Below are 26,014 nucleotides of genomic sequence, written 5' to 3' on the forward strand. Positions count from 1 at the left end.
TTTCCGCTTGACCTTTGTTGTGTTGTCCACCCTACAGGCCGCATACTTGCTGGTAAGCTGGTGGCCGTGTGCATGCGCGCGCCATCTGGCGGCTCGGTGCTTGCTGTCAAGAGTGTCGCAGTGCGCATGCGCGTCCGTCCTATCTCGCTGGCCTGCGTGTTCGCTCGCTGCGCACCGGCGCGTGGGCCGATTATCGTAATTTGCGTTCGTTGTCACCAGGGGCGCGATCGGAGATCTTTGTTCGTTTCGCGCTCTGTCCAGCTGGCGGCATGCTTGCAGAAGACTAAGCGGCAATAGACGAGAACAGCGCTGGCCAGGCGGCGCTACTGCGCCTCCTGACAGCGCCTTAATATGGCCTTAATGTGGAAACGCCAAGCAGCGCGGTCGCGTTGTGGCGTAGTTTCCGCTTTGTTTACGTTGTGCCGTCCGCACTTTTCTTCGCTGCTCGTTCTCACGGCGCTCCGTTGGCTCCGCTTTCGACGGCGGCAGATCGCCTGCTTGCGGCAACAGCGATGCAAAGATTGCCGTGCGGTTTCAAGAAGGTTGCCGACGCCGACAGCTTTTTTTCGTGGCAGCAACCTCACGGTATGGGAGCGTCTGCTTCCGAACGTGTACGGCGTTGAACAAGTTGTGGACGGTGATGTGAGAGTGAAAGCCAAGTGCGTGTCACAGGTGTCCGACAAGATCGTAGACGACGTCGAGTTAGAGTTACGCACCATGTTCAGAAATTTAGCCACTTTTATTTCAATTACAACATAAGTCACACTGGCAGCAGGAACTTCTGTTGTCATACTACTCGATGACTGCAGATCCATTGGGCTGCTTCTTGACGGTTTTCGTCACTTCACAAAGGCATGTTCTGGAGTCTGTTTCACACGTGTCTTGCTGCTGCTCAAGAGCTGTGTCGCTGCAGTACGAAAGCACATGTCCCGGTGGTGCTGACTGCTGAGAAGGCTGTTGTGATTGCCATTGGTCTGTTTGGCGTGGCTTCCATCTGCATCGCATATAAATGAAACAGTATGTGTGCCTATTTGTTGTGGGGATTAAATTACTCCCAATAATATGTTTCCAAAGGTAACATTCCTGTGATTGTGTGCATATATTAAAGAGTGGTACCACTAAAAGTTATGATACTTGCACACTTAGATACTTAGAAAGCATGGGCAAACAACAAACATAACGCGCACGTCTCGAGCGGCTGCTTTCCGATCTGCCGCTTCCCGACGCACGCGACGACCGCGGCTTGCATTAAATACGGTCTGCTACCACACAAAAGTAGCGCGCAGCCCCTTTCGTTACCTGCACAACTAGTAATTTAAGTTGCAGCGTTTGGAAAAGATAAATAATTCTCTTGAGCTCGTCCATGCCGATCGCGAGGGAAATCACAGAGCAATCAAATAAATTCGGGGGTTCTAAGTGCCAAAACCATGAAACCATTATGACGCCCGCTGTAATGGGGAGTCTCGGGAATAATTTTAACCTCTGGGGGTTCTTTAAGTGCACAGAAATCAAAGCACACGGTAACAAGGGTGTTCTTGCATTTTGGCCCTATCGAAATGCGGCCGCCGTGGCTGGGAATCGAGCACGCGTCGTAGAACTTAGCGGCGCAACACGCATGCATTTACCGCTAACAAACGGCGGATGCCACCACAATTCAACAACGCGACACGACTAAACAAAAGGCCGTGCACTAAAAACAGGCATATGACTATTCCGCTTTCAAGATATTACACGCGAATGCGAAAGTATGAGACTTACTTGACTCGGCCGCGCACGGCAGTTATCCATGCTTGTCGTCTGTCCTTCTCGTACCACTTCCCAGGAAATCTGTAGAACTTCACGGGCGGCGTACGACCTTTCATGTTTTCGAGGCTGCTGTGGCAATCGACAACACATATATATCAGTATTGCGTGCCACCTTTCCTGGCTGATGAGGTCGCACTCGGCATCGCAAAAACCACGCGCACGGTCGCTCCCGCCGTACAGAACACGGGCGCGCGCTAGCGCAGCGACGACCCTCGAAACTTCCATCGGTCCGCTAGGGGAGCATTCGGCACTGGTGCCGCGCGGGCAAACTTTAGGTTGCCTCGTCACTTTCACAGTGTAAGGCTTCCCAAACAACGTCTGTGTCCGCCAATAGGGAGGCGCGATAACGCCGTGGAAATATCTGAGCATAGAAGCGTGGAAGCCTGGCAATAAGTAGCGCTTCTTCGAACGTGGTATTCTGCCGACGATAGCACGCTGTGCCGGAAACGCCCCGCTCCGCAGAAAGCGCGAGTGGTGTGTATCGGCCACGGTGCAAGATATGTACTCTTCAGGTGGGGAATCTTCTCGGCTTGCTGAGACACGATCGACCAGCTAAACTTGCAACGGCGCGCTTCCATCGGCCCGGTGACGGCAGCGGATACCTATTGATGCGACGACGCAACTTCAGTTAGAACGCAGGCGGTGGTTTGCGCGTACAAGGAACGCGCGCATAATACAAACAACCAGACAACGGCGTCTGCAGGCGGCGACGCGTCGCCGTATCTGCTCATTAGCCCGGCGATGCCCTGTCCCCCACCATCTCCCCTCACCATGGTGACCTATAAATAATTATACTTTCGCGCGTCACTTAGTCACTTCGGATTTTCCGCGAAGCGCCATTGCCATGCCAACGGGACATCGAACCAATGAAACATCTTGCATCTTCTGTCTTAAGTTGTGTCGTACCGCTGATAGGTATCCGCTGCCATCGATGCGCGCGTTTGCACCTAAATAGTAGATATCTTACATCGTGGTATCGGCCAGACAGCCGTGACAGAAGCGGGGAAAGCAGGCGCATCCGTAGTTAAAAAACATCGCCGAGGTCGGACGAAGGGGATCAAAGATGCCGCGCCGCTGCTTCGCGAACAACACTACTATAAAACTTGGTGCTGGGCTAGTTGGTGATGCATTCTTTAAAACTGATGGTAGCGCTAAAAAGGAACGGACACACGAAGAAGACAAACTTGCGAATTTAGTTTCTCATGTGATAGTTTGCGAGTGCGTGCCACGGTTTAAAGAAGCAAAGGTTCTGGGCAGAAGTGCGAGTGCAAAAGCTAGAGTTTTGCTGGAAGCTTTCCACATACAAGAAAAGGCGGGTCTGTGCATCAGCGATGCTTCAATTAATTTGTACTCGGCTGAGCGCACACTTCTGGGGAAATTTGAAAAACCATAACGGTATGGCTTTTCTTCAATTGGTCTTGTATTCACTTCTTGCTGCTCGGGAGTTTTATCATCTCGCTTCGCGTGCATGACATTGTTTTTGATATGGCGATAAAGAAGGCTGGTGTAGTTCGGTTGTGCGCATGTGTTGTGCTTCTTTTAAATATAGAATTCTTGCGAAAAATAAAACCAGTTGTCAGTAGCGTTTCCTCGTCGTCGTGTCGTCTTTTCTTCGTGTGTCCGTTCCTTTTTAGCGCTACCATCAGTTTTAAAGAACACTACTAGCATACAGTAATAAATTTCAACAAGAGCGGACACTCCCATAGAGCCCAGCGGCCGAATTGACTGTAGCACACCAAGCGGATGTTGTTGACTTCTTCCGGTTTCGGTTTTGGGCGCGCGCGTTTTGAACACCTTAGGGCGGAACCGCATGGCGTGATTTCAGGCGCGATTGACGCGCGGATGGTGGGACGCGCGCGTCATTTAGACGCGTGCCCAGCAGGATCCATCACGAAATCGCGCCGCCGCGGGTTGCTGCTCGGAGTAGAAAAAAGGCCATCACTGCTGCCAGCGCGGAACAGAGCCGACCGCAGTCGACCGTAGCCAGCCGGCCGCCGAGAGAGGGCCGGCGCACAAAGAATAAAGATCAGTTGGCACCGAGACTCCAAGCCCCACGCCTCGTCTCTGCTTTCCTCGCGCGTGCCAATAATGGAGCGCATACATATCAGTGAAACTTTTCTTAAGCAGCGACATGCATGCATGGCATGTTGTGGCGACGTAACAATCATGCTCCTATTCTAATATATTTATAGATTTGCTTGTTTGTGCATGTGTAGTAAGCTCCTTGTATAGACGCCCCTGACTGAAAGAAAATTTAGTTGAAAGTTTGCGCTTGTCCATGTCAACACCCACTCGTCCTTGCCCTTCTTTTGCACAGCGCACTTCCACTTTTTTTCAGCCCAACTTTCCGTCTTTCAACCTCCCTTTCCCCCATGCACCCTCGTGAACCTGGTCAGCGCTATGAATGAAGCGCTCTGGCAGCTGTATCGAAATGGCTACGCGCGCAGGCGCAGGGTGATGTGGTGGGGTGATTACTGTCCCTCTTGTCTCCCTCCATCACTTGTGCATGAAGAACGCGGTGGGGATAGGTCCTGCGGGGTACATACCTTTGGGAGAGCAGGAAAAATAAAAAACGAAATAAAACATCTGTAAGTTCATTTTTTTTTTTGCCGATGCTCGCGTCAGCTAACGGATGTGGTGAACACTAAACGTGACATGTTTCCTGTTCTTAATTTTCATCGAGTGTCCCCTCTTGCTGAATTTTTCGCTATGAAAAAAGCGCGATCACGGGAACACGTGGAGCGCATTCTCTCATGGCAGCGGCGCAAGCGAAGTAGCGCATGCACAGTCGATCCGTAACACACGCCAGTGCTTTGTTTCCATATATGATATCGGTGGACACGCTCGCCGCATGCTGTTTGCTGCAGCGCGTCCACCGAATATAGTGTCTAGGCAGAGAAACATATTCAAGGGGCAAAAGCCCCTAGATTTTCTCTCACGCCAGCTCTTACTCATGCCTGCGCACAAACGGCTGGCTGGTGATCCTTCAAATGAACGTCTCGTGGTCGCCGCCGTGACGCACGCCATGCAGCACTCCTTTCCTCCTCACCCTTTTGTCATACTCTCCTTCTCTGCTTTCCTCCTCGCGATCTCTTTGTTCTTGCAGTGTTTCATCCCCCGCTGTGCTCACTCGCTCGGTGACGCCAACGCTCAATGCAGGAATGAAAAAGGCAATGAATGCTTCGCTTTAGAAACGTGAGCTGCCGTCCACGCCTGCGCGCTTCCTTCTGTCTCCGGTCTCGCTTCCGCTTCTCCGAAATAAGGCTGCGTTCACACTTGGTCTTGGAGCAGGCGGAAGCGGAAAAAACTTGACAAAATCCGCCCGCCTAGGCGGAGAAAAGGGCGGAAAACCAGGCGGCGAAAAAATCGGTCTCGGACCGATTTTTCCGCCCAGGCGAAGCGGAAAGACGTTCCGCTTTACCGGAAGCTGCAATCGCATGTAAACATCCGGTCGTAAAATTTAACATTTTCCGTTGCTCATGGTCTATTTTTAGGAAAAGCAACAAGCTAAAGCTATCGAAACTATGTCTTCTTTATCTTCCATGGTAGACGAAAGTTAGAAACGACACGTGCAGTTGCGCGAAATGGTAGTTTTTAGCAACTGATGGGTCAATGAATGAACGTATGTTTTGAAATAGTGTGATGAACAGTGCCACCAGGCGGACAAACCTACGCAAACTAGATGGATGTGGGCGAAAGCGGACGTGGTTTCCGCTGCAGTGGCGAAACAAATGTGAACGTTTTGTACATGCGCGAAAATGATTATCCGGCCGCTTTGGCTTTTCCGTCCGCTTGCGGTTTCCCAAGTGTGAACGTAGCCGTCGCCTGCGCCGACGGCCGCACCATTGACAAGGTCTGCGCGGTACAGGGGGGAACGGCAACTTGAATTTTTTTTTTTCCAGAAGAATGCTGCTCGTTATTATATCAAACATATTTTTAAAACCGGTATTGTTATAAGTCGAATAAACTGTACAGGATCACCAAATTACTCCATAAAACGGTTATGATAGTTGGTAGGCCAAGCACACAATCTCAAAAAGCAACTCACTGTACACAAGTTGTACTGCACACTGAGTGCGGTACAAGTTCTGGAAAGTCTTACCAGCATGTAGCTAGCCAGTTGATAATTTCACAGCCCGAGCTATAACTAAAAGTACATGCAAGAAAGCAAAAACATGGTCAACAGAAACACTTTATTTATCTCTAAACTTGTGTGGTTTTCCACTACAATGGTGTACAATGTGCACAAGACAGCTGAAAATGTTGAAGTACAACAATATAGAAGCAATTGAAATGCTTTTCAATTCTTCTCTTGGCCAACACTGTCACTCAGTGTTGGTTTTGCAATATATTTGACATGTGCGAATCTAGGTCAACCAAGATGTCACATACAACAAAAAATAAAGAATAGTATATTTAAAAGAAATGAAGGGGGTCGGCTGAAAAGGGAAGCCATCACAAGAGGTTAAAACAATAAAGGTGCAGAGAAACCTCATTTGTTGAAAGGGTAGTTATAGGTGTACAGTTAATAAATACACAATTTCAACATGGGAAAAACATTGTGCAGAAGAACAAGTTACTGAATATCTAAAATGCATGTAGGTATTACATGTCAAGGTACTACTAACAGGAGCTGGTCATAACAGAAGGCAATGATACCAAATACTTGAAGCAGTTGGTATCCTACACTCACAATGACCAATGTAATGTGAAAAACTTGGTAAGGGTGTTAACGAGACTGGGTCCAACACAAATTTAATTCACTAGTTACTTTCCCTTTCAATATTAGTCAGTTTCACTTTTTGCTATTTCCACGGCGCTTCTTGCTTGATGTACTTCCTTTCTTTCCAACTAACCGGGGCACAGTCTGCACCGCTTTAGTGCTGTCGGGTTGCAGGTGTGATGGGGATGCAGAACACAAGCTTGTACTCTTCTCGGAAGCACCCAAGGAGCCAGGCCTGCTGATTGATTCACCGTTAGCTGGCATAGATGAGTTGCTTGGGAGTTCATCGTCGGACAAAAGAAGCTCATTAACAGGCTGAAATGAGGAGTCGTCTTCAATGCCCAGATCAAGGAGGCTTGGTGTGTACTGCACCACCTCGTTGCCTGCATTTGAGCAACAAGGCAAATCCTTTCAAGAAACAGAAAGGCAGATAAAAAGAAAAAAAAAGAACTTGCACAAGCAAACCTGACAACTTTAGTGTTTGAAAATATGCAATTGAAGCCTAAAAAATGCTAAATTTTTGTTAGAAATACTAAAATTTTCCCCTTGCTGCACCACTCTAGTGGAGGTCTTTTGCCCTTTGCTAACTGTAATAAGACATCTACTGACTGCCCCAGTCTCTACACGTCTTCTGCATTGTGCAGGTCTCATCTTCTTATCCGCTCCCATTCGTCTACAGCTAGCTGAGCTCCGAGCTCTTAACTACTTATTGCAGTAAAATAGCACTACTTATTCATGTTGTGGCTTGCAATATGTGTGTTATGACTTACTATCTTCTGAGCTTACACCACTGGAAACTCTACACACCGGAAATTCACAACCAAGCTGCAAGCTACTTATTTGCAACCACACTACTTATTCACCACTCATTTTGCCTTGCATAGCTCACATCTCGAGACAATGCACACTTGTAGTATTATTTTTACCTAATGAGTGCATTCACAATAATCTTAATTTCGATTAGTTGCAAATTACGCAAACTGCTAATACTGGGTCTCCATCCCCCACCACGTGTGCCAAGCTATGATCAATGATATAGAGGATTGGCCATACTTGGATTAGTTAACTGACAGGTCTATTGATTATGACAATGGTTCCTACTAGTAGTACTCACCTTGTGAAAAAGTCACATAAACAGGCCCTGAACCACACTTAGGACTTAGTGGAAAAACACAGTCCACGAATAGCATACATTGCTGTGAACAACTCAGCCAAAGTCATGCGTGTCGTGTGGATCTCGCAAGCGGAGGGCAAAGTCACCTTTCACCCAAACACTCTCTTTTCAACAGAAGCTTGCTCCTCACTCTTTTCCGGACACGTTATTTCGTAATATAGTAGATTCCCATACGCAGCTGCTATTGGCTGATACAGCTTACATCAATCAAGAAGGGTGTTTGGATCAGTGTGCGACTTCCCAATGTTACCGTGTATATTTATTGACACAGGATAATAAACAGGCTGAAGTGAAAATCTGCTTCTGAATTTCAATAATAATTATGTATTTCCAGAAGAAGCCAACTATTGTCTGCTCACGCTTGGCCGCAACCACTCGCGTAGAAATTAAACTTTGGTCATCTTGCTTATCGGTGTCGTAGCCATCGGGTCTCGCTAATTTAGACTAGTTTTGAACACTCAGTTAGCCTCAAACCACGCGAAACTTACGGTCAGACCACATGGACGCTTGCTAGTGCATGCTCACTCCTGGCCGCTCCTGGTTACTTCGCTTCATAATGAGTTATTGATAGTGCTTCAAAATGTGCAAGTTGGATGTGCGTACTATCAATCGGTAGGCTGGTGCAGGACAAAGTCGGTCCACACCACGTAGCGCAGCCAGACAGGAGTATATTGTAAGCAGCCTTTCATCCTGGACACGGATGTCCATGGTGTGGCACGCTCCCAAGAACAGTCCATTGTGCTACCACTGTGGGGAGGCTGGACACTTGTATTGTGACTGCCAGTACCGACGGATTGGTCTGTGGGGATACCACCTGGATGCCCGTTGCCTGTGCTATGGCGAACACCCACACAAAATCGAGGAATACTTGGAAAGCAACAGTCTTGCTCCTGCCCCGCAGCAAAGACAGTCGTGGTCACCATCACCTTGTCGGCATGCTTCCCCCAAACCACACTCCACCCACCTTTTATTCCACTGGAGTCAACTGCAGAAGCCTGCGCCAAGGAAATTGATAATGGCAACCTCCGGGGGTGAGGCTGCTGTCATGAGAACTGTCAAATACCCTACGCCAACGTCACCCCCTCGCGACATACCGCTGATGCCTTCCTTCGAAACCGCCATAAGAACTTCCGCTGCTATTACTGTTTCTATCGATTGTTATTTAGTAACTGCACCTGTCGATACGGGAGCTGATTACTCGGTTACGAGTGCCTCACTGGCCACTAAGCTACACAAGGTGCTGACAGCGTGGGACGGCCCACATCTGATCACGCCTCAGATGTGGGCCACAGGAAACTCTACACACAGGAAATTCACAACCAAGCTGCAAGCTACTTATTTGCAACCACACTACTTCTCCACTCATCTTGCCTTACATAGCTCACTTCTCCAGACAATTCACACGGTGCAATATTATTTTTACCCTGTGCATTCACGATATTAATTTCGATTAGTTGAAAATTGAACGGGCTGCTAATACTGGGTCTCCATCCCCCACCATGTCACCCATTGGACGATGCACCCAGGGTGTCTACCAAGTTAACATTTCTAAATTCCCTGAGTGCCTTTGCAAGATTCCCTGAGTGATGCAGAACTATGTTTTATGTCAAGACGGGCTGAAACCATATTGCTCGATGCTGTCATTTCTAGTAAGCATGTAAAAAACATTTAAAGAAAACGACATAATCCAGTCTGAATACCAAGGAGTAGTGTTTATGTTATTCAAAAAGAGAATAGAAGGGAGGGGTTAGTAAAATGCACAGCGAATAAAATATCTGCGAAAAAAATTGCAAATCAAGTCGGACATTCTCAAACACGAATAGAAAGGAGATGCATACAGAAGCAAATATTTTCGAATATGAGCTATTTCTATCAACTGATAGCAAGCTCATTGGTACGAGGCCCAAAACTTTGTCACAATTGAGATTCTCTCTCAACAGCTTGTAAATCAACCTCAACAGTCCTGACATACTCTCAGCATGCACACGAAACCTAAGTGTTGTGTTTCACTGTTTTAAAGAGTTTATTTTGGTTTGGATGAGGGTCAACTGCATCTTGGCATCAGCCAACACTGCTTTTTGAGCTCAAGCTCCTTCAAAACGGCAGCAGCATGCTTCCTTTCCCGTTCATTCCTCAATGTGTAGGTCCTTTCTGTTCTCTTTGAAGCATCTTCTTGGTCAGTTGCACAGTCAATGTCCGAATTTTCAAACTCCCTAGGGGTCACGAAAACGTCCGAAAAATCGGCCAGTTGGAAAGAATGAATGCATGTTTTTTACTGCCCCTAAGGGCTCAAACCGCCACAGGCACATTTGAAAACGGTTTGAAGGCCTTTCGGTACATGTATTAGGCATATCGGTGCTCGTACTGTGACAGGAGATACTGGGTGCGCGCGTGTATATTTAAATAATACGTACTGTGTCCCTTAGCAATAGCCCCTTCCCACGCTTATGCTTTACTGCAATACTTTTGCGTATGCTTCACCAAGTAACATTTCTGTACAGAGGCGAAGCTGACTTTCGGGAACTGGCATTATGCATTGCATTGTGCTTTACAACTTCTAAGCTAATCACGAGGACCACAAAGGGGGAGTCAGTGCCATTGCTGTCAGCGACGAATTCTTTCAATGACAATCACGACACCCAATGGCAAGAAGCTTAATAGTGAACGTCGAAGTGGCTAGGCCTAGCGTTGCCGCAGTGGTAGCTACGGCTGCCAGGGGATCTGTGCAGGAGAGCGCCGGTTCGAGGCGGCGAGATAATCAAAATGGCGGCAGTGGTGGCTTTGATTAATGCTGTTTTGTATGCGCGGTCACAGCAAAAAGTCTGGAAAATCAGACGGCGAATGGTTCTTGTGTCCGAAATTTCATACGTCCTTATACATGGTGTTACTCTATGGTGTACATGGTGGTATCGCAAAGCCGTCCAAATTATCGGGCATTCGGAAAGTCGGTCATTGACTGTACACTGGCAACTCCTCCAGCCGACAACAGGGCGTCAAAGACAATTCGGTACAATTCCTGTGTGTTACTCGAGCCAGCATTACCACGAATTTCGCCCCATTCAATAAAATTACAGCTAATACCCCTGTCACACTGGGCGTTTTAATGTCATTCGAACTGAATGGCATTAGCATCGAATGAAATTATTCGGCTGCTACACAGCGATATTTAATGACATTAGCATTGAATGACTTGCGCAATCGAATGAGTTCGAGAAACTCATTTGGCTTCGCACTCGGAGCGAATGTGTACTCTCAACCCCAGAAACAAAGCAATACAGGACAGAGCGTTTGCAAATTGAAAGCCGTACTCGTAAAGAAATAATAACTTTTGCGTGTTTTAATTGACTTGTTATTTTAAAGAGACAAAATCTGCACGGCAGGCTGTCGCAAAATGTTGTTACTCTCCAGCTCAGCAGCGTCTGGCCGCCGCCCATGCCGCCGCCACTCTGCTCGTCGGCCATAGAACGTCTAATCGTTTCCTCTGATTATTACGCCTTGCTCATAATGCAAAGTACACAGCAACTAATCGCTTCACCTACTGCAACTTAGCGTCGTCGTCCAGCGTCGCCATGTCGGCCATTTTACTTGTTTTCAATTTATTGGCTACTCAGGTGGCTAAGCCTTGTTTTGGCTTATAGTGGCCACGTAGTCGGAAATAATACTTTTTTTATATACGCATTACTAAATTTTTTTTTTTTTCAGTGAAGCGACGTCTTAAAGGTATTTTTAAATATATGGATTGCTTATGCAAGCACTTCATACCTATCTTGTTCTATTTTAGTCGCCACGTCTTTTCGGTATGATCACCATTGATATCGCCACCAGATGACATTAATTTTTCTAGTGTAGCACCTCCGTGGGCGAATGACATTCGTTCCACCGAATGCCATTTGATTCGAATGACATTAAAACTCCAAATGTGACAGGGGTATAATTTTCCCTGATAGAAGCACAAGTTCCCTGAGTTTTCCCTGACTACTCAAAATTCCTGAGAATCCCCGGTTTTCCAAGTTGGTAGACACCCCGTGCACCGCCAGACTCGCAATCTGTAAGTCGACTTTCATGGCACCTTTTCTTGTGCTGCCCAAGTGTTCTCTGCTGGTTATATTGGGTATGGATATTCTTCAGGAATATGGGGCGACCATTAATCTGCGTGACTTACTCGCGAATTTTTCTATGTTTCTTTGGATTCAAATGTGGAGGATGAACATCATCGCACGGCTTTACGCATAGTAGATGACCATGTAACGGTATCGTCTTGAAGTAGAATCTTCCTCATTCAGTGCCCACAAGATCAACTAGATATAGGCATTGCTGAAGGTAACCTCACCATTTTTCTGTATCGAGAAGTTGGCATTGCATGCGGTCTCGTAGTCCTCCAAAATAGGCAAACCACAATCGTCGTTACTAACTTTAGTAGCAAATACAAGCACTTTGCGAGGCATACTTTGAGACACTGGACAAGTCCATGCCTGTGCTTCGGTAACAACAATCTCGATTCAGGAACACAGCGATGTGGAGTTGACCAATCACATCCAACGTCAATCCACAGCTCGAACAACACGAAAAGGAGAGGCTCTCCATTCTATCATCATTTAGCGACTGTTTTGCCACCACGTCGAAGGTCAAGCAGACTCCTCTAACCAAATACAGAATCAGATTCGACCGTACAACCTGTTCGCCAACATGCTTACCGCATATTGCAGGGCAAACAGAATGCTATTCGTGATGAAGTTAAACAAATGCTGGATGATGATGTCATTCAACCATCGACAAGTCCTTGGACTTCCCCTGTTGTACCAGTTAAGAAAGACGGTTCACTATGACTTTGTGTCGGTTATCACAAACTGAACAAGATCACAAAAAATGACATTTATCCCCTTCCTCGGATTGATGACCCTTTGGATCGCCTGCGACATGCCCGTTACTTCTCTTCGATGGATCTACCTAGCAGGTACTGGCAGGTTGAAGTTGATGAATGGGACTAGGAAAAAACAGTGTTTATAACACCTGATGGTCTCTACGAATTTAAGGTCCTCCCTTTTGGATTGTGTTCCGCTTTGGCGACATTTCAACGCACGGTGCCTCAAGTGGCACTCGTGTTTAGTCTACTTAAATGATGTTGTTCTTTCCACCAAGTTTGAGCAACACATCGAGCAGCTTGAGGCAGTTCTTCAGGACCTCCACACCGCCGGCCTGCCTCTGAAGCCCGAAAAATTTCACTTTGGATGCGAGGAGCTTAAATTTCTGGGTCATAATGTCAGCAGCACCGGTGCTCACCCTGACCAAAGACAAATACCGAAGACAATACCGAAGACAAAGCATGATGTATGCCCATTTTTAGGGCTTTGTGTGTAGTACCGCTATTTTGTGCAAAATTTTCCTGAGAGTGCCGAACTTCTGCAATGCCTCATCAAGAACAATGTCACATTTGTTTGAGCCCGGCACAGTCCAACGCTTTCCACAACCTTCGTGACATCTAGAGACACCGCCAATCCTTGGTCACTTTGACACAGAGGCCGACATAGAAGTGCATAGTGATGCTAGCAATGCTGGCCTCAGAGCGACACTCGTACAATTTCAAGCTGGTGTTGAACGCGTTATTGTATGCCAGCTGCACATTGTCTGATGCTGAAAAAAACTACTCAGCAACTGAAAAAGAATGTCTGGAGGTGGTGTGGGCTACCCAGAAGTTCCAGCCACATTTGTATGGATGCCCCTTCCATGTCCCCAGCAACCACCACTCTCTCTGCTGGCTGGAGAAACACAAGGATCCTTCAGGCTGTCTCGCAAGATGGAGCCTTCGGTTGCAGGAATTTGATGTGACAATCATCTATAAGTCTGGTCAGAAACACACCGACGCCAATTGTTTCTTCTGTGCCGCCATCAAACCCGCACCACTAGATGCTGATGACTGTGGTTTTCTTTGTACTCTTCCATCTTTAAACCTAGCTCAACAGCAATGCCAAGAATCCAAGCTGCAGCCCTTGATTGAATATCTTGAAGGACGCCGCCAACAACCACCGTGGCAGTTCATGCATCACTTGTCCTCTTTTTTGCCTACACAGCAACATCCTATACAAGCAGAACTTTCATCCTATGGAAAGCATTCTCCTACTTATTGTTCCTACTTCTCTCCATGTCAACATTTTACGTGAATGCCATAACGAACCAATGTTCGAGCATCATGGTTTCACATGTACTCCGGCAAGGATCAAGTAGAAGTACTACTGGTGAAAACTCACAAAAACCGTGAAGCGGTGCGTCAGAAGTTGTCGAGATTGCCAACATTGCAAAGTTCCACCAATGAAACCAGCCGGTCTGCTTTAGCCTGTACGACCTCCTTGGTCACCTTTTGAACAAGTTGGGGTGGATTCACTCGGCCCATTTCCAAGTGTTCAGCTGATAACTGCTGGATCATTGTCACGACCGATTATTTCACTCAATACTGCGAAACCCAAGCTCTTCGGTGAGTTATTGCTTCAGATGTAGCCAACTTCTTTGTAAAAAATATCGTCCTTCGACATGGTGCTCTCACTGTCATCATCACAGACCGTGGTATGGCCTTTGCCACACAGCTGGTCCGAGACATTCCGCAGCTGAGTAGAAGAATGCACTGTATGGCGACTGCGTATCACCCGTAGACCAACGGGTTAATTGAGCATCTCCACAAACCGATTGCAGATGTGCTTTCCACGTGTGTCGCCACGGATCATAAAAATTGGGACGAACTGCTCCCGTATGTGACATTTGCATATAACACTGTGCTTGAAGAAAGCACCAGGCTTCGTCCTTTTCGTCTGGTCTATACATCACCACTATGCTCGACGTGATGCTTCTACCAACTTCATCTGACACGACCATGCCACATACAGACGATTTTGTTCAGCATGCCGAAGAAGCACGGCCTCTTGCATGGCAACAAATTCTATCTCGTCTATCTCGACAAAATCAAGATGCTCGTCCATACAACATACACCACCAGACGTAACATACAAGCTGGGAGATCTCATATGAGTCCAAATCAATACGAGATCTCTACGTCGAGACCACCCAGAAAAATTATTACACCGTTATTTTGGACCCCACATGGTTTGCATTGCACAAGTCAACTATGAAGTTGTCCCAGCTGAAACATCGCACCACTCTCGTAGACCATATTTCTCTGACATTGTTCGCGTCACCAGGATAAAGCCCTACCACTAGTGCTGACTCCCATTCACAAACTTTGTGGTGCAGTCCGTCTGCATGCTTGTTGTCTTTCTAATTTCTTTAATTTTCTACCTGTGGTAGTTAACCCACCCCCAACTTTTTTTGCTTAACTTTCGTGCAGTTGCAACGAGACAAAGTCTCTTTTCTTTTTGGGGGGGGGAGGGGGGGGTGGAGGGAGGGGTAATGCTATGTGCTAGTAATGCTGGAGTCCAAGGACGAAGTGTGTGTGGTAGCTGCTGCAAAAACGAACAGTAAACAATCATTCACTTGGAACTGATTGCTTGCCATTTCATCTCACGACAATATGAGCGTGAGCACGCACTTTAGCCCTCTCATGCACAAAGCAAATGCTGCAGTTGCATGCAGCTGCAGTCCGCTACGTGGTGTTACAATTGGCCTGCAGGGGTACTGCTCTGCAAAGCTATTTCAGCCTGCTCCAGGTGCTTCAATCGACCCGCGGCGGTGGCGCCCTTCCGAGAACCAGCGAGGATGACAGCGCTAACCGACCATGAACTTCCTTCGTAGAACTGGAGATTAGGGCAGCAGGGCTGGCCACGTTCAGCACCCCGTGCATTGTTGGTTGATTTGCCAGGCCTTCATGGTCTCTCTGCAGCAAGAAGAGCTTGCCCCCAAAAGGGTGCTTTGCGGTGCGTGGGCCCCAGGATCCGTCACAGTCTGCTGACACTAGTGGCGACTACAGGACTCAAGATAATGGACAACCGGCGGGTCAACTTCGATGACTCGCCACATGGCTCGCATGGCTCTGTGGAATCCTACACTCTACAGAGCCACGCTGGATTTGGAATATATATATATATCAACGAGAAGAAAGGGGGTAACCGAGGGGCCCGATCTCTATTAGTCGTATCATAAGAAGCAACAAACACTGACACCAAGGACAACATAGGGGAAATTACTTGTGCTCAATAAATGAAATAAAGAAACGATAAATTAATGGAACTTAAAGTGGATGAAAAAACAACTTGCTGCAGGTGGGAACCGAAAGCACAACTTTCGCATTTCGCGTGCGATGCTCTACCAATTGAGCTACCGTGGCGCCATTTTCCCATCCACGTTCTTGGGTATTTATGTGTCCTAGTAGAACCCTGGGAGTATTAGCCAGCGCCACCACTCACAGACCTTGGCGGCGAACGTGGAACGTCCTTCTTGCCGCAGGCGCCACGAGAATGTGATCCTTTCGGGTGAAGGCAACTGGTCAATAAACCCACATATGCTACCTGAAGGCATCAATGTTGCCAGATTCGAGACCCTCGTTATGTAATCAACGAGAGGTAATGCCCGTGACGCCGTGACAATCGACCCTTGACATCAACAACAGCTGCATGATACTTGCACACAGAACTTTCTGGTTGGCCGCAAAAAATCTTAAGTTCCAGTGAATCGCTGCAGAGTGAAAAAAATCGACCACGCCAAGAAAACTACCTCCACTGTTTTTCCAGGGCTCTGTGGCAGTGACAAAATCATGTTTTTTGTGCATGCTTTGAGCTTGCTTCTGTTTTTGATTGGGTGATTTAAAAAAAAGACTTAAAATAATAATTGGGTAGCTTTCTTTTTTTTCTCTCTCTCTCTCTTTTTTCGTGTGCGCGGGAGTGTTTCGTGTATATTTGGTTTTGCAGGATAGTCGGAGCGTCCTTTCGCACGACGTGCTTCAACACATGCAACCGGGTGGAACATCCAAGACTAATAGCTATTAGTGGTTTTACTGTGTGTGCTTTGGTATCGAAAATATAGCTTTGGAAGGAAAGTGAGAGCACGGCTGCGTGGTTGAAGACATGCGAAAATGTGTCATACTTTAAGTCGGTGCGGCATTGATTGCTTTTAAAACATTGGTGAGAATTACTTTGCGGCATTTTAAGGATTTAGATTCTGGATTTGATTTAGGGATTTTAGGATTTAGATTTAGGGATTTTAGATTTAAGGATTTGATGCAATATGCCTTCCTAGCGAATTACCTTGTTTACATGAGATGTAATACACTTGAAAGTTAATACAATATGCTTCTGTCACATTCATGTAAATGCAGCTTGTAATAATGAATTTGCCGAACGCAGCCTTATGGAAGCAGGAAAATGACTAAGTTAAAGAAATAGGAGTCGCACCACCAATTTTGGATTATAGTACCTCTCTCGTGACGTCAGCACTGGCTGATTCACAGAGTGTGGCACAGAGGGAGGTCATGTGGGGATTATGTCAAATTGTCCAATGATATAAATTGAGGGCATCAGCTTGACCTTCGGTGGCAATTCTACAATATCTATGCATCTATGACATCTATACAACAGTGATACATAGGCAAACAGAAAAGTATGATAGAGTTCTCATTGAATAATCTATTGATCTAACTCAGCATAATATTTTCTTTTAGTGTCTTTCCCAGTGTAGCAAGACATAGCAACATTTAGATAGCTCCCAAGAATAATCTCTACAAGCTCTACAGTTTCTAAGCTTCCATAAGCCTGGTACCCTGTAGCCATAAGGTGCAACATGCTTTACATCGAAAGTAGCAACTAACAAAGTTACCAGGTACATTTTAATTCTCTTCACTACACATTCCATGCTGACATCAAGAAAATATGCAATAAACAGAGGTGATAGACGAACTTACCTATGGTGTCTGAAATAGACCTGTTTTCAGTAGCCAATTCCTGAAATGCAGACAGCACAACTTCACATACTTAGTTGTTTACCTTTCAAGCAAAAGGCAGTCAACACACATTTAAACAGAAATATTGCTTTGCTGTTGTGGATAACGAAAAGTGCGGAAGTTTCACCCACACTTTGAACAAACAAACAAACAAACAAACAAACAAACAAACAAACAAACAAACAAACAACATGCACATATTATGCTCCCAGAGTAAAACATGTTAAGAAAGTCAGTGCTACATGATGAGAGACGAATGTAACGGAAACAAGTTAGCTGAGGGTGTAACTGGCAGCTCTATAGCTAGGCGGAGATTTCAAAGAGGATAAAGTTTAAGAAAGACAGTACTCATGACATTCCTCTTTATTGGCCTAGTAGAGCTCTCACTTCAGAGTGTCTTTCAGTATAGTCGTTCAATGGATAGTAATATAATGGCCAAAAACAACAAAGCAAATAGCTCGGCAATTTTCATAATTCACATAGCAGACCATGGCAAAAAGCACCATCATAAAGATCAAGCTATTAAGCACCTAGACAAATTGGTTGAAAAAATAAATAAAAATCGGAGGTGTGGCGACACATCTACAAACAAAATGGGACTCTCCCTGTCACTCCGTGCAAAGAAGAAAACTCACATCTATGGTGCCTCCTGCTGCGCAGATCTGGTTTATTTCTTAAAGGTAGGTAGGTGTATATCTCTTTTTAGGTTAAATAGTACTACCATTTTGTATGAACGTTTCTGAAGTTCCTGTCCTGAACAGATTAACGAGGTCGTGCTACTGTGCCAATTACACAGGGCTAGCATTAATGATTCATTCATTTTGAAAATGCTATATTTTCAAAAGTTTTACACGTACGCACATGATATTTATGAAAAGAACCCCAAACTCACCAAATTTAGACACCCTCTACAAATATTCAATATGTGCCTCTTTTGTGACACGATACACGTCCAGACAATAATCGAGCTCATTCCATACATTTTGTAGCACAGTCATGTCAATTCTCTGCACTGCAGCACTGATGCGTTCTCTGAGCTCAACTAAGAATTGTGGTAGTGGGGTTCCGTTAAGAGGAGACACTCCTCAGAAACCTTTCTTTTTAAATATTAATGCTAGGCAAATGAATATTATACCACTTATATAGCTTAATATCCTCATTCCAAATCTGTTTTTAGTTTTGTGATAGCTCGATGCTTTCATGTCCCAAGTGCCATGCATAAGTGATAAACAATGCATGCTTGTGCAACTATTGCACCTAGAAGTTGGCATGATATAGCAGTGCAAAATGGCTTTTCTTGTCCCTAAAACTCCACTGAGAGCTGATAACCAAGATAATGCAATTCGCTACGTTTTGAGAGAATTTCGTATCTGGTGCATTGTTATCAGTGGCTGGTACCTCAGTGTATTTAACATTTCTATTCTTAAAAATAAACGGATTGCATTAAAACCTAGATAAATGCATTCTACACATCGTAAAGATTATGCACACCAAATTTGGTCTTGATTGGACCACAATAAGTACACCAAATGTCGTGCACGAAAGCCATGTTTGGCCAAAAACATGAAGCTGAGAAAAACACAACTGAAAGTTATAAAAGTTCTTTGTGTTGTAGCACTGAAATCTATATAAACATTACACATAATGCAGGCCAGGGTATCTAGATCCAGTGCACAACTTTAGAATTCAGCTGTGACTTGTGTTGTTCCTTCAGAGTCTTTGTGAGCACGGCACTCAAGACGAGCCTTCTAGGCCAGACGGCAACGGTGAGACCTTGCCTCTGCTGTCAGATTTATTGACATACTGGAGTTCCTTCTTCTGTCACAATCTTTGCTCAGCACAACTAGTTTCCTGGAGGGAAGCACTCATAGTTCCTGCAGAACTTGTTCATAGCCTTTGTGCCCTTGGTTATCCCACAAAACAGTGAGTGCTGTTGCCATTTCCACGACTGTGCGCGAGGCAAACCTCGTCTTTGGGCACAACAGCCAAATCTTGCTGTTCAATGATTCGACTCTATTCTGAGTTTTTCCCTTGACACAGCGAGTGAGTAGCTGTTCTTCTGTCAGCCTTCTGTACACGGGCAGCATTGTCTCACCTTGGCTGTTTGCGAGAATATGGGCGGGTGCTGGAACTGCCTGACCTAACGCTTCTGCCCGCTTGAATTTACACCAGGAATCTTCTCCATCCGGACAAAACTTGTGGCTCTTGGCGGTATCCGCTGAGCATGAATGGAAGAATGATGCCCAGATTGCACAATACATTCCACGCACACTTCCTCTGTTGGCAGTGATGGCTACTTGAAAGTAGCTCTGTAGCTTCTGAATGACTGCATCTGTAAGCTTCTGCCCTCATGGCATTTTCAGCTTTCGCAAGGCAGTCTCAAGCCACTTGGCTACATGGTTGGTGCAGTCTTCTTTTATGATGGGCACACTTTCATGCACTTTTGCCACTGACAGAGCCATATAAGCCTTGCTGTCGCTACTGCTGAGGAAGGTTGTAAACCTCAGTGGAGTACTGTAGGACTCGGCCCTCTTTCATTTCCTCAAAGCAGCATTAGTCTGCATGGCATGTGCTGGGCAATGTACATTTTTTTTCACACACTGGCATATGAAAAGCTTGCCGTATTTCTTCCTCCTCTTCGCTTTCCAATGGCTTGCGTGTAGTGCAACTCTGGCAATAGTTGGACAGAACTTCAATGTCTAGGCAAAGCCCTGTTTCCAAAGAAATGGCTGTGCTTATGCCATTATGACTCTTGTGGCCTCGTTTCTGCCAAGTACCATCAAACGTCACAGCTAGATTGGCAGATCTCACTTTCTGTGCTGTTACTTTCCAAGCCAACTCAAAGTGGAGTCCGATGGAGCGTCGACCAACGTGCTGATCTTTGCTGCTTACTTCTAGGTAAGAGGCGCCTATTTGGTGGGATCGGTCGTTTTTGTTTTTGCTCCACTGGACTGCACTCCTGTCTCGAACCATGTCGCCGCGAGATTGTACAAAGTGTTCAAAGTTGTTTGAAAAAGATCCGAGAGTATATCTTGTTCCAAATGCAATAAAGTTACCACGCGGGCAAATGTTCGGGAATGACTAAAAGGCTTTCAAAAACACGGGACCACGCGAAATCGACGGCTGGATGTGTGACAGTTGTAGAAAGCAGGAATCAGAGGAAGAAACGCCAGAAACCAGTGACACGGAAGGCAGAGGGGAAGGGAAGGAAGGAAAGAAAAATCAAATGAGTCATGTTACAAAGCTGACTGAGGACATTAGCCAAAAGATGGTGGCAGTCTTGGGCCAACTAGGAGATGGAAAAAAAGGCAGGCAGACATAGCATGACAACAGAAGGAATAGAAAAATCTATGGAACTGCTGTCGCATAAATATGACGAAATTATGGCCACCACCGTAAGGCAAGAGAAGGACATTGCAGAAGGACATTGCACGTCAGCAGAGCTGACGCGAAAGATGGCAGAAAAATACAATGAAATTGCAAGGCCTGATGGATAACGTCGAGAGTGCTGAACAGTACTCGAGGCGGAAAAACATCGAGGTACATGGCGTTCAGTACAAACAGGGCGAAGATCTGTATAAGGTTCTAGCGGGGCTTAGTGCCAAGCTGGAAATACACAGTCGAACGTCACTCACTGAAGGCCATTCACAGGCTAAAAGAGAAGATACCCACAATCATTGTCAGATTTAAGGAATTAGCTGATCGTGATCTGTGGATTTCAAAGAAATACGCGCTCCGATCTGATGGCATGCACATAAACGAAAACTTGACACGAGCGCAAAAGAAGGTGTTTTGGCTGAGCAGACAGAGGGGCAGACAGCAGGGCTGTAAATTTGTCTGAATGCGCAATGGCAGAATTTCACAAGGCACAACGAAGGAAGTCCTGCTATGATCATTGCAACAGAAAACGATTTGGAAAAAATAAACTAATGGCAGAGTTCACGTCTTTTTCTGAGTGCGATTCTCATATAAATCAGTTCATTAAGGAAGAACAGTTTAAGCAGGAGCTAAGTTTATAACATATAAACATACGAAGCATAAAGAAAAACTGGGACCAGTTATGTGCTTATGTAAACACTCGGCAGACAAGAGAAGATGTAATTGTCTTGACAGAGGTTAATCTTGATGCAACTCGACAAAGCTTTTACAGCCTTGCTGGATACTCTCGTTACGCTTGGTCTCGAGAAAACAGAAAAGGAGGAGGGGTGGTCGTGTTTGTGAGCAATACCTGGTTGTCATATGAAATTCAGGTATCCATAGAAAACGCAGAAATGGTGGCTGTCTCTCTTAGCAGGATGGATACAACTTACATTGTATGTGCAATATACAGACTACCTAGCATGAACATTCCTTTATTCCTCGAAGAACTAACCTCACTCCTAAAAAATATATGAATGAGAAGCAGTTTATTTTAGCGGGAGATCTAAATATATATATAATGCTAAATTCAAAGAGAGTAGTTAGAGACTATTTAGAGCTACTGGCTGAATTTGGCTTAGTTAACCTTATTAATAACTGTACAAGAGAAGAATTTTCAGGTTCCAAGATAACTACATCACGCATCGGCCACATAATTGCCTCCATAGCAAACAGACACTGTTCATCAGGAGTCGTTACATTGAAACTTGTAACCACGAAGGCAATGCGAACATCAGACATAGAATCAGGAAGATTTTAGACAACAGGAGTATAGACAAAGCTATTCAGAACACAAACTGGAATGCTATATTACCTCTGGATTATATGAGGCTATATAATAAATTTTTCGAAAAGTTCCACCTCATATACAAGACGTCATCCAAAGCTATCAAAATAAAGCAAAGAAAATCGGACAACAATTGGATAACGCAGGATATCATGGAGTTGCGTTACTTGAAGGATAAAGCTTGGTAGAACTGTAGAAAGGACCCTGAAAATGCCGCACTTAGGCAGGAATTTTGCATATTGCGAAATCTTGTAACAGCCAAAACGCGACAGGCAAAAAGAAGATACCTATCCCAGCAGTTTATGCTAAACAGGAATGATGGAAGAAAAACATGGAAATTGGCAAACAGTTTAATGGGCCGCGTCAAACACGCTACGATTGAGGAGGTCATCGACAAAAACTTTCCAAAGGAAGAAGAAACACAGTCATTGTGTGAACTGTTGAACGAGACTCATTCACACAACAGATAAGCTGCGCATTGCTCATGGTACGAATCGTATTGAATATAAGCCAATACTTTCATGCGCACAGACAGCGTACCTTTCTGAAATAACAGAAGCTGAGCTATGGAATATAATAAGTAGAATGAAGATGTTCAAACCATCAGGTTTTGATAAGATCCGCGTACGAGATCTGTACTACAACTTTAACAAACTAAAATATGTGATTCTCAAAATACTAAATGGAATATTAGAAACCGGAATGATGCCCAAAGAATTGAAAACTTCGATAGTGAGACCTGTGTACAAAAGTGGAAAGAAAAGCGACTGCGCAAACTATTGACCGATTTCTATTATACCTGCCCTGGCTCATATTTAGGAAAAGCATGTGGCATCCGTTATGCAGTCTTTCTGCGATAAATGTTCATTAAATAACCCAGCACAATATGGGTTCACAAAGGACCAGAAAACAACTACGCTCTTAGAAGAATTCTCAGATTACGTTAACACCGCAATAGAAATTAATCACCTTATGCTAGCATTGTTTTTAGACCTATCAAAGGCATTTGATACTTTTGATCACGCCTTATTGTTGCAAAAGCTGGACAATTTAAGTTTCAGGGGCCGATTTCATCAATTCCTTGAGGGATATTTCACAGACAGATCACAGTGTGTTAGAATTGAAAACAAATACAGTGAATTTAAAGCAATAAAATTTGGTGTTCCGCAAGGAAGTACTCTGGCCCCATCACTATTTAATATCTATGTGTCTGAAATGGGTTTTTTCAATTTAAGATCAAGAATCTTCCAATATGCAGATGACACAGCATTAGCACTAGAACTCACTGATCTAGATCTTGGGTGCAAAGTGTTTCAACAAGATGTGTGCAGGATAATAGATTGGCTGACGCAAAATTCATTGTAGTTAAATCGGCAAAAAACAAAGCTTATCTGTTTTAGAAACACACACAAACGAATGCTCCTAAGGGAGACTCTTTTTACATAACTCACATTGCCCTCCGTGCACATGTAATGCCATACCATTTGAACATGCAATCAGGTATCTCGGAATAATATTTGATGAGCATATAACATGGAATGATCATGTGCAGTATATATGTAACAGGCTTAGAGCTGTGTCTGCGATGATGTACAACCTAAAAAGTAAAACTACGATGTACTTGAGGCGCACCATATACATGGGGCTGGCTGAATCTGTTATAACCTACGGTATTGCATTGTATGGAACTTGTTCTGATCACAAAATCGGAGCCGTAAACCACATAATTAAAAGAATAGTAAACAGTGTAACCTACGGAACTATGCTGCAACAGGCTGACAAGGAGGAATAATAGGCTCGGCATACTAGAAATGCATGAACTATTTTATTACACTGTGCTCACACGTCATTACTATGCAAAGGATTTCAAAGTACCTGTCAAAAAGAACATTGCCCTAAGAAAGACAGAAACATACATTAAGCCACGATGCTTTACACATTACAGGAAAAAAATAAGGTGATATTACGTGCCACAGATATTTAATGAACTTGGAGAAGCGCTTGGAAATTTCAAAACTAAATGAAAAATGACAAAATCAATAAGGAAATGGTGCTCATCTTTGCAGATAAATCACTGATGGCCTCTTGCATGTAGAAGGTTGCTTTCCTGGGTTTGCTCCTTAGATGTTCTGTGAGTTGTGATATGGCTCATTGTAAAGCTATTATGATGTCCTTTATTTATTTATTTACTTAGTTTTAATTTTGCTCGAGTTGTACTAATTATGTCTCTATAATTTTGTATAATATGCTTAGTATGTACTAGTATGCCTTACTTCATTGTTTTGTGGTACACATTCAATGATTCACTGTGCTGCCTGAACAACCAACAAGCACGCTGTGCTTAGGTTGGACAGGAAATTAAAACCTATGTACCAAATGAAGATGAATAAAATTTTGATTTGATTTGATTTGATAAAACTAGCTCAAAATGACTGACATGTCATTGAGGAAGAAAACACTGTATTTGTCCTATGAAAGTGATGAAATTATCCATTTTTTGCTGTTCACCATTCCAAGCTTATTAAGCGGATTTTTTTAGTGAGTCTATGGAAAGCCAACCAAACGTTCCCACACAGTTTAGAATATCCGAGAATTCCGGTTAACCGAATTCATCTTAACGAGAGTTACCTGTATTGTGATGACTAGGTTGGTGGCACCACATTGTAGCAGTGCCCTTCAAAATGCACACAACAGCCACTCTTATTAAAGGCACATTCTTAGTATTAATATCTTATTGAATATCATCTCATAGTAATCTAGCGAAAATTTTGAAACATTTTTGAATAGGCCAGAATTTCAAATCATAGGCTTGAGTTATAGTGAGTCAACTGTATAGTTATAGAACATAAGAGAATAAAACTGCCTTTGAATTACTGGCAAGTGTGGCTCCTCACAATACACTGATCGCACCATGCTTACTGTGCATGCGCACACTTTCCGGAAGTTTTCTTGTTGCCATATTACTCGTACTAGTTCTCGGGAGGTAATCAAACACAGCAGGAAGGCTCTGCATGATATATATTAACTCCGGCTCTATGCCAACTGAAGCTTTCTGGGAGCAGTGGGTGGACAGCTCATAGGATTACATATTAAGCAGTTAAACTTCTGCCCAGATGAGAGGCTGGGCAACAAAATTTATTCTCTCCATGTGAACTGCATTTTATTTAAAGCTGTTAACACACACTGCTATGCAAAGCGACTTATGCATTCTTTTTTTTGTTCATGGTAGAAAACATCAAGAGCATACAGTGGCCAACTGATTTTTCAGACTCCAAAAATTCGGACATGCTCGATTATTCGGTCTGCTTCGCGGCACCGCCATTCTCCCCATAGACCATAATGTATAACAACAGCCAAAAGTTCGGACACCTTGCAACCTCTCGTCTGATTTTTTGGACACTCCTTGAGCCAACTCGATCGAGAGCACCATGCACCGACTCTGACCGGTGCATGGTTCGACTTGCTGAAAGCCATTTTTGTTTTGTACGGAGCCTCCTTGCTGCCCCACGAAGTGGCGCTACTGCAAATCCCCACTTATCATCATCGTTTCTGCCTGGTTCGTGGCTACAGCAGTTCCCGTCTCAGCTCAGTAAGCCATGTCAACAAGACAATCCAGCAGCTGATTTGTTTGTTAATTCGTGCACGATGCTGCAAATAGGCCATGTTTTTCGTTTGTGCGAGTGGTATAGGCTTGACAGCGTGGTGATGTTTGCTTTGTGTGCTGTGTCG

At 44.8% G+C, this 26,014-nt stretch overlaps 1 protein-coding gene across 3 annotated transcripts in view; it reads right to left on the minus strand.

The window, feature by feature from the left end:
- Nucleotides 1-5,980: 5,980 nt before the first annotated feature.
- LOC135911136 (heat shock factor protein-like) overlaps nucleotides 5,981-26,014 on the minus strand; it is a 119,082-nt gene continuing 99,048 nt past the window's right edge. For all 3 annotated transcript variants that reach the window (XM_065443302.1, XM_065443296.1, XM_065443284.1), the window contains 2 exons: nucleotides 17,542-17,581; nucleotides 5,981-6,912 (listed from right to left, as the gene is read on the minus strand). In XM_065443302.1, the coding sequence (XP_065299374.1) occupies nucleotides 6,602-6,912; nucleotides 17,542-17,581 (351 nt within the window). In that variant the 3' untranslated portion in view covers nucleotides 5,981-6,601. The remainder of the gene's footprint in view (nucleotides 6,913-17,541; nucleotides 17,582-26,014) is intronic.

This window comes from Dermacentor albipictus, chromosome 1, assembly GCF_038994185.2.
Source record: "Dermacentor albipictus isolate Rhodes 1998 colony chromosome 1, USDA_Dalb.pri_finalv2, whole genome shotgun sequence".
Lineage (NCBI taxonomy): Eukaryota > Metazoa > Arthropoda > Arachnida > Ixodida > Ixodidae > Dermacentor > Dermacentor albipictus.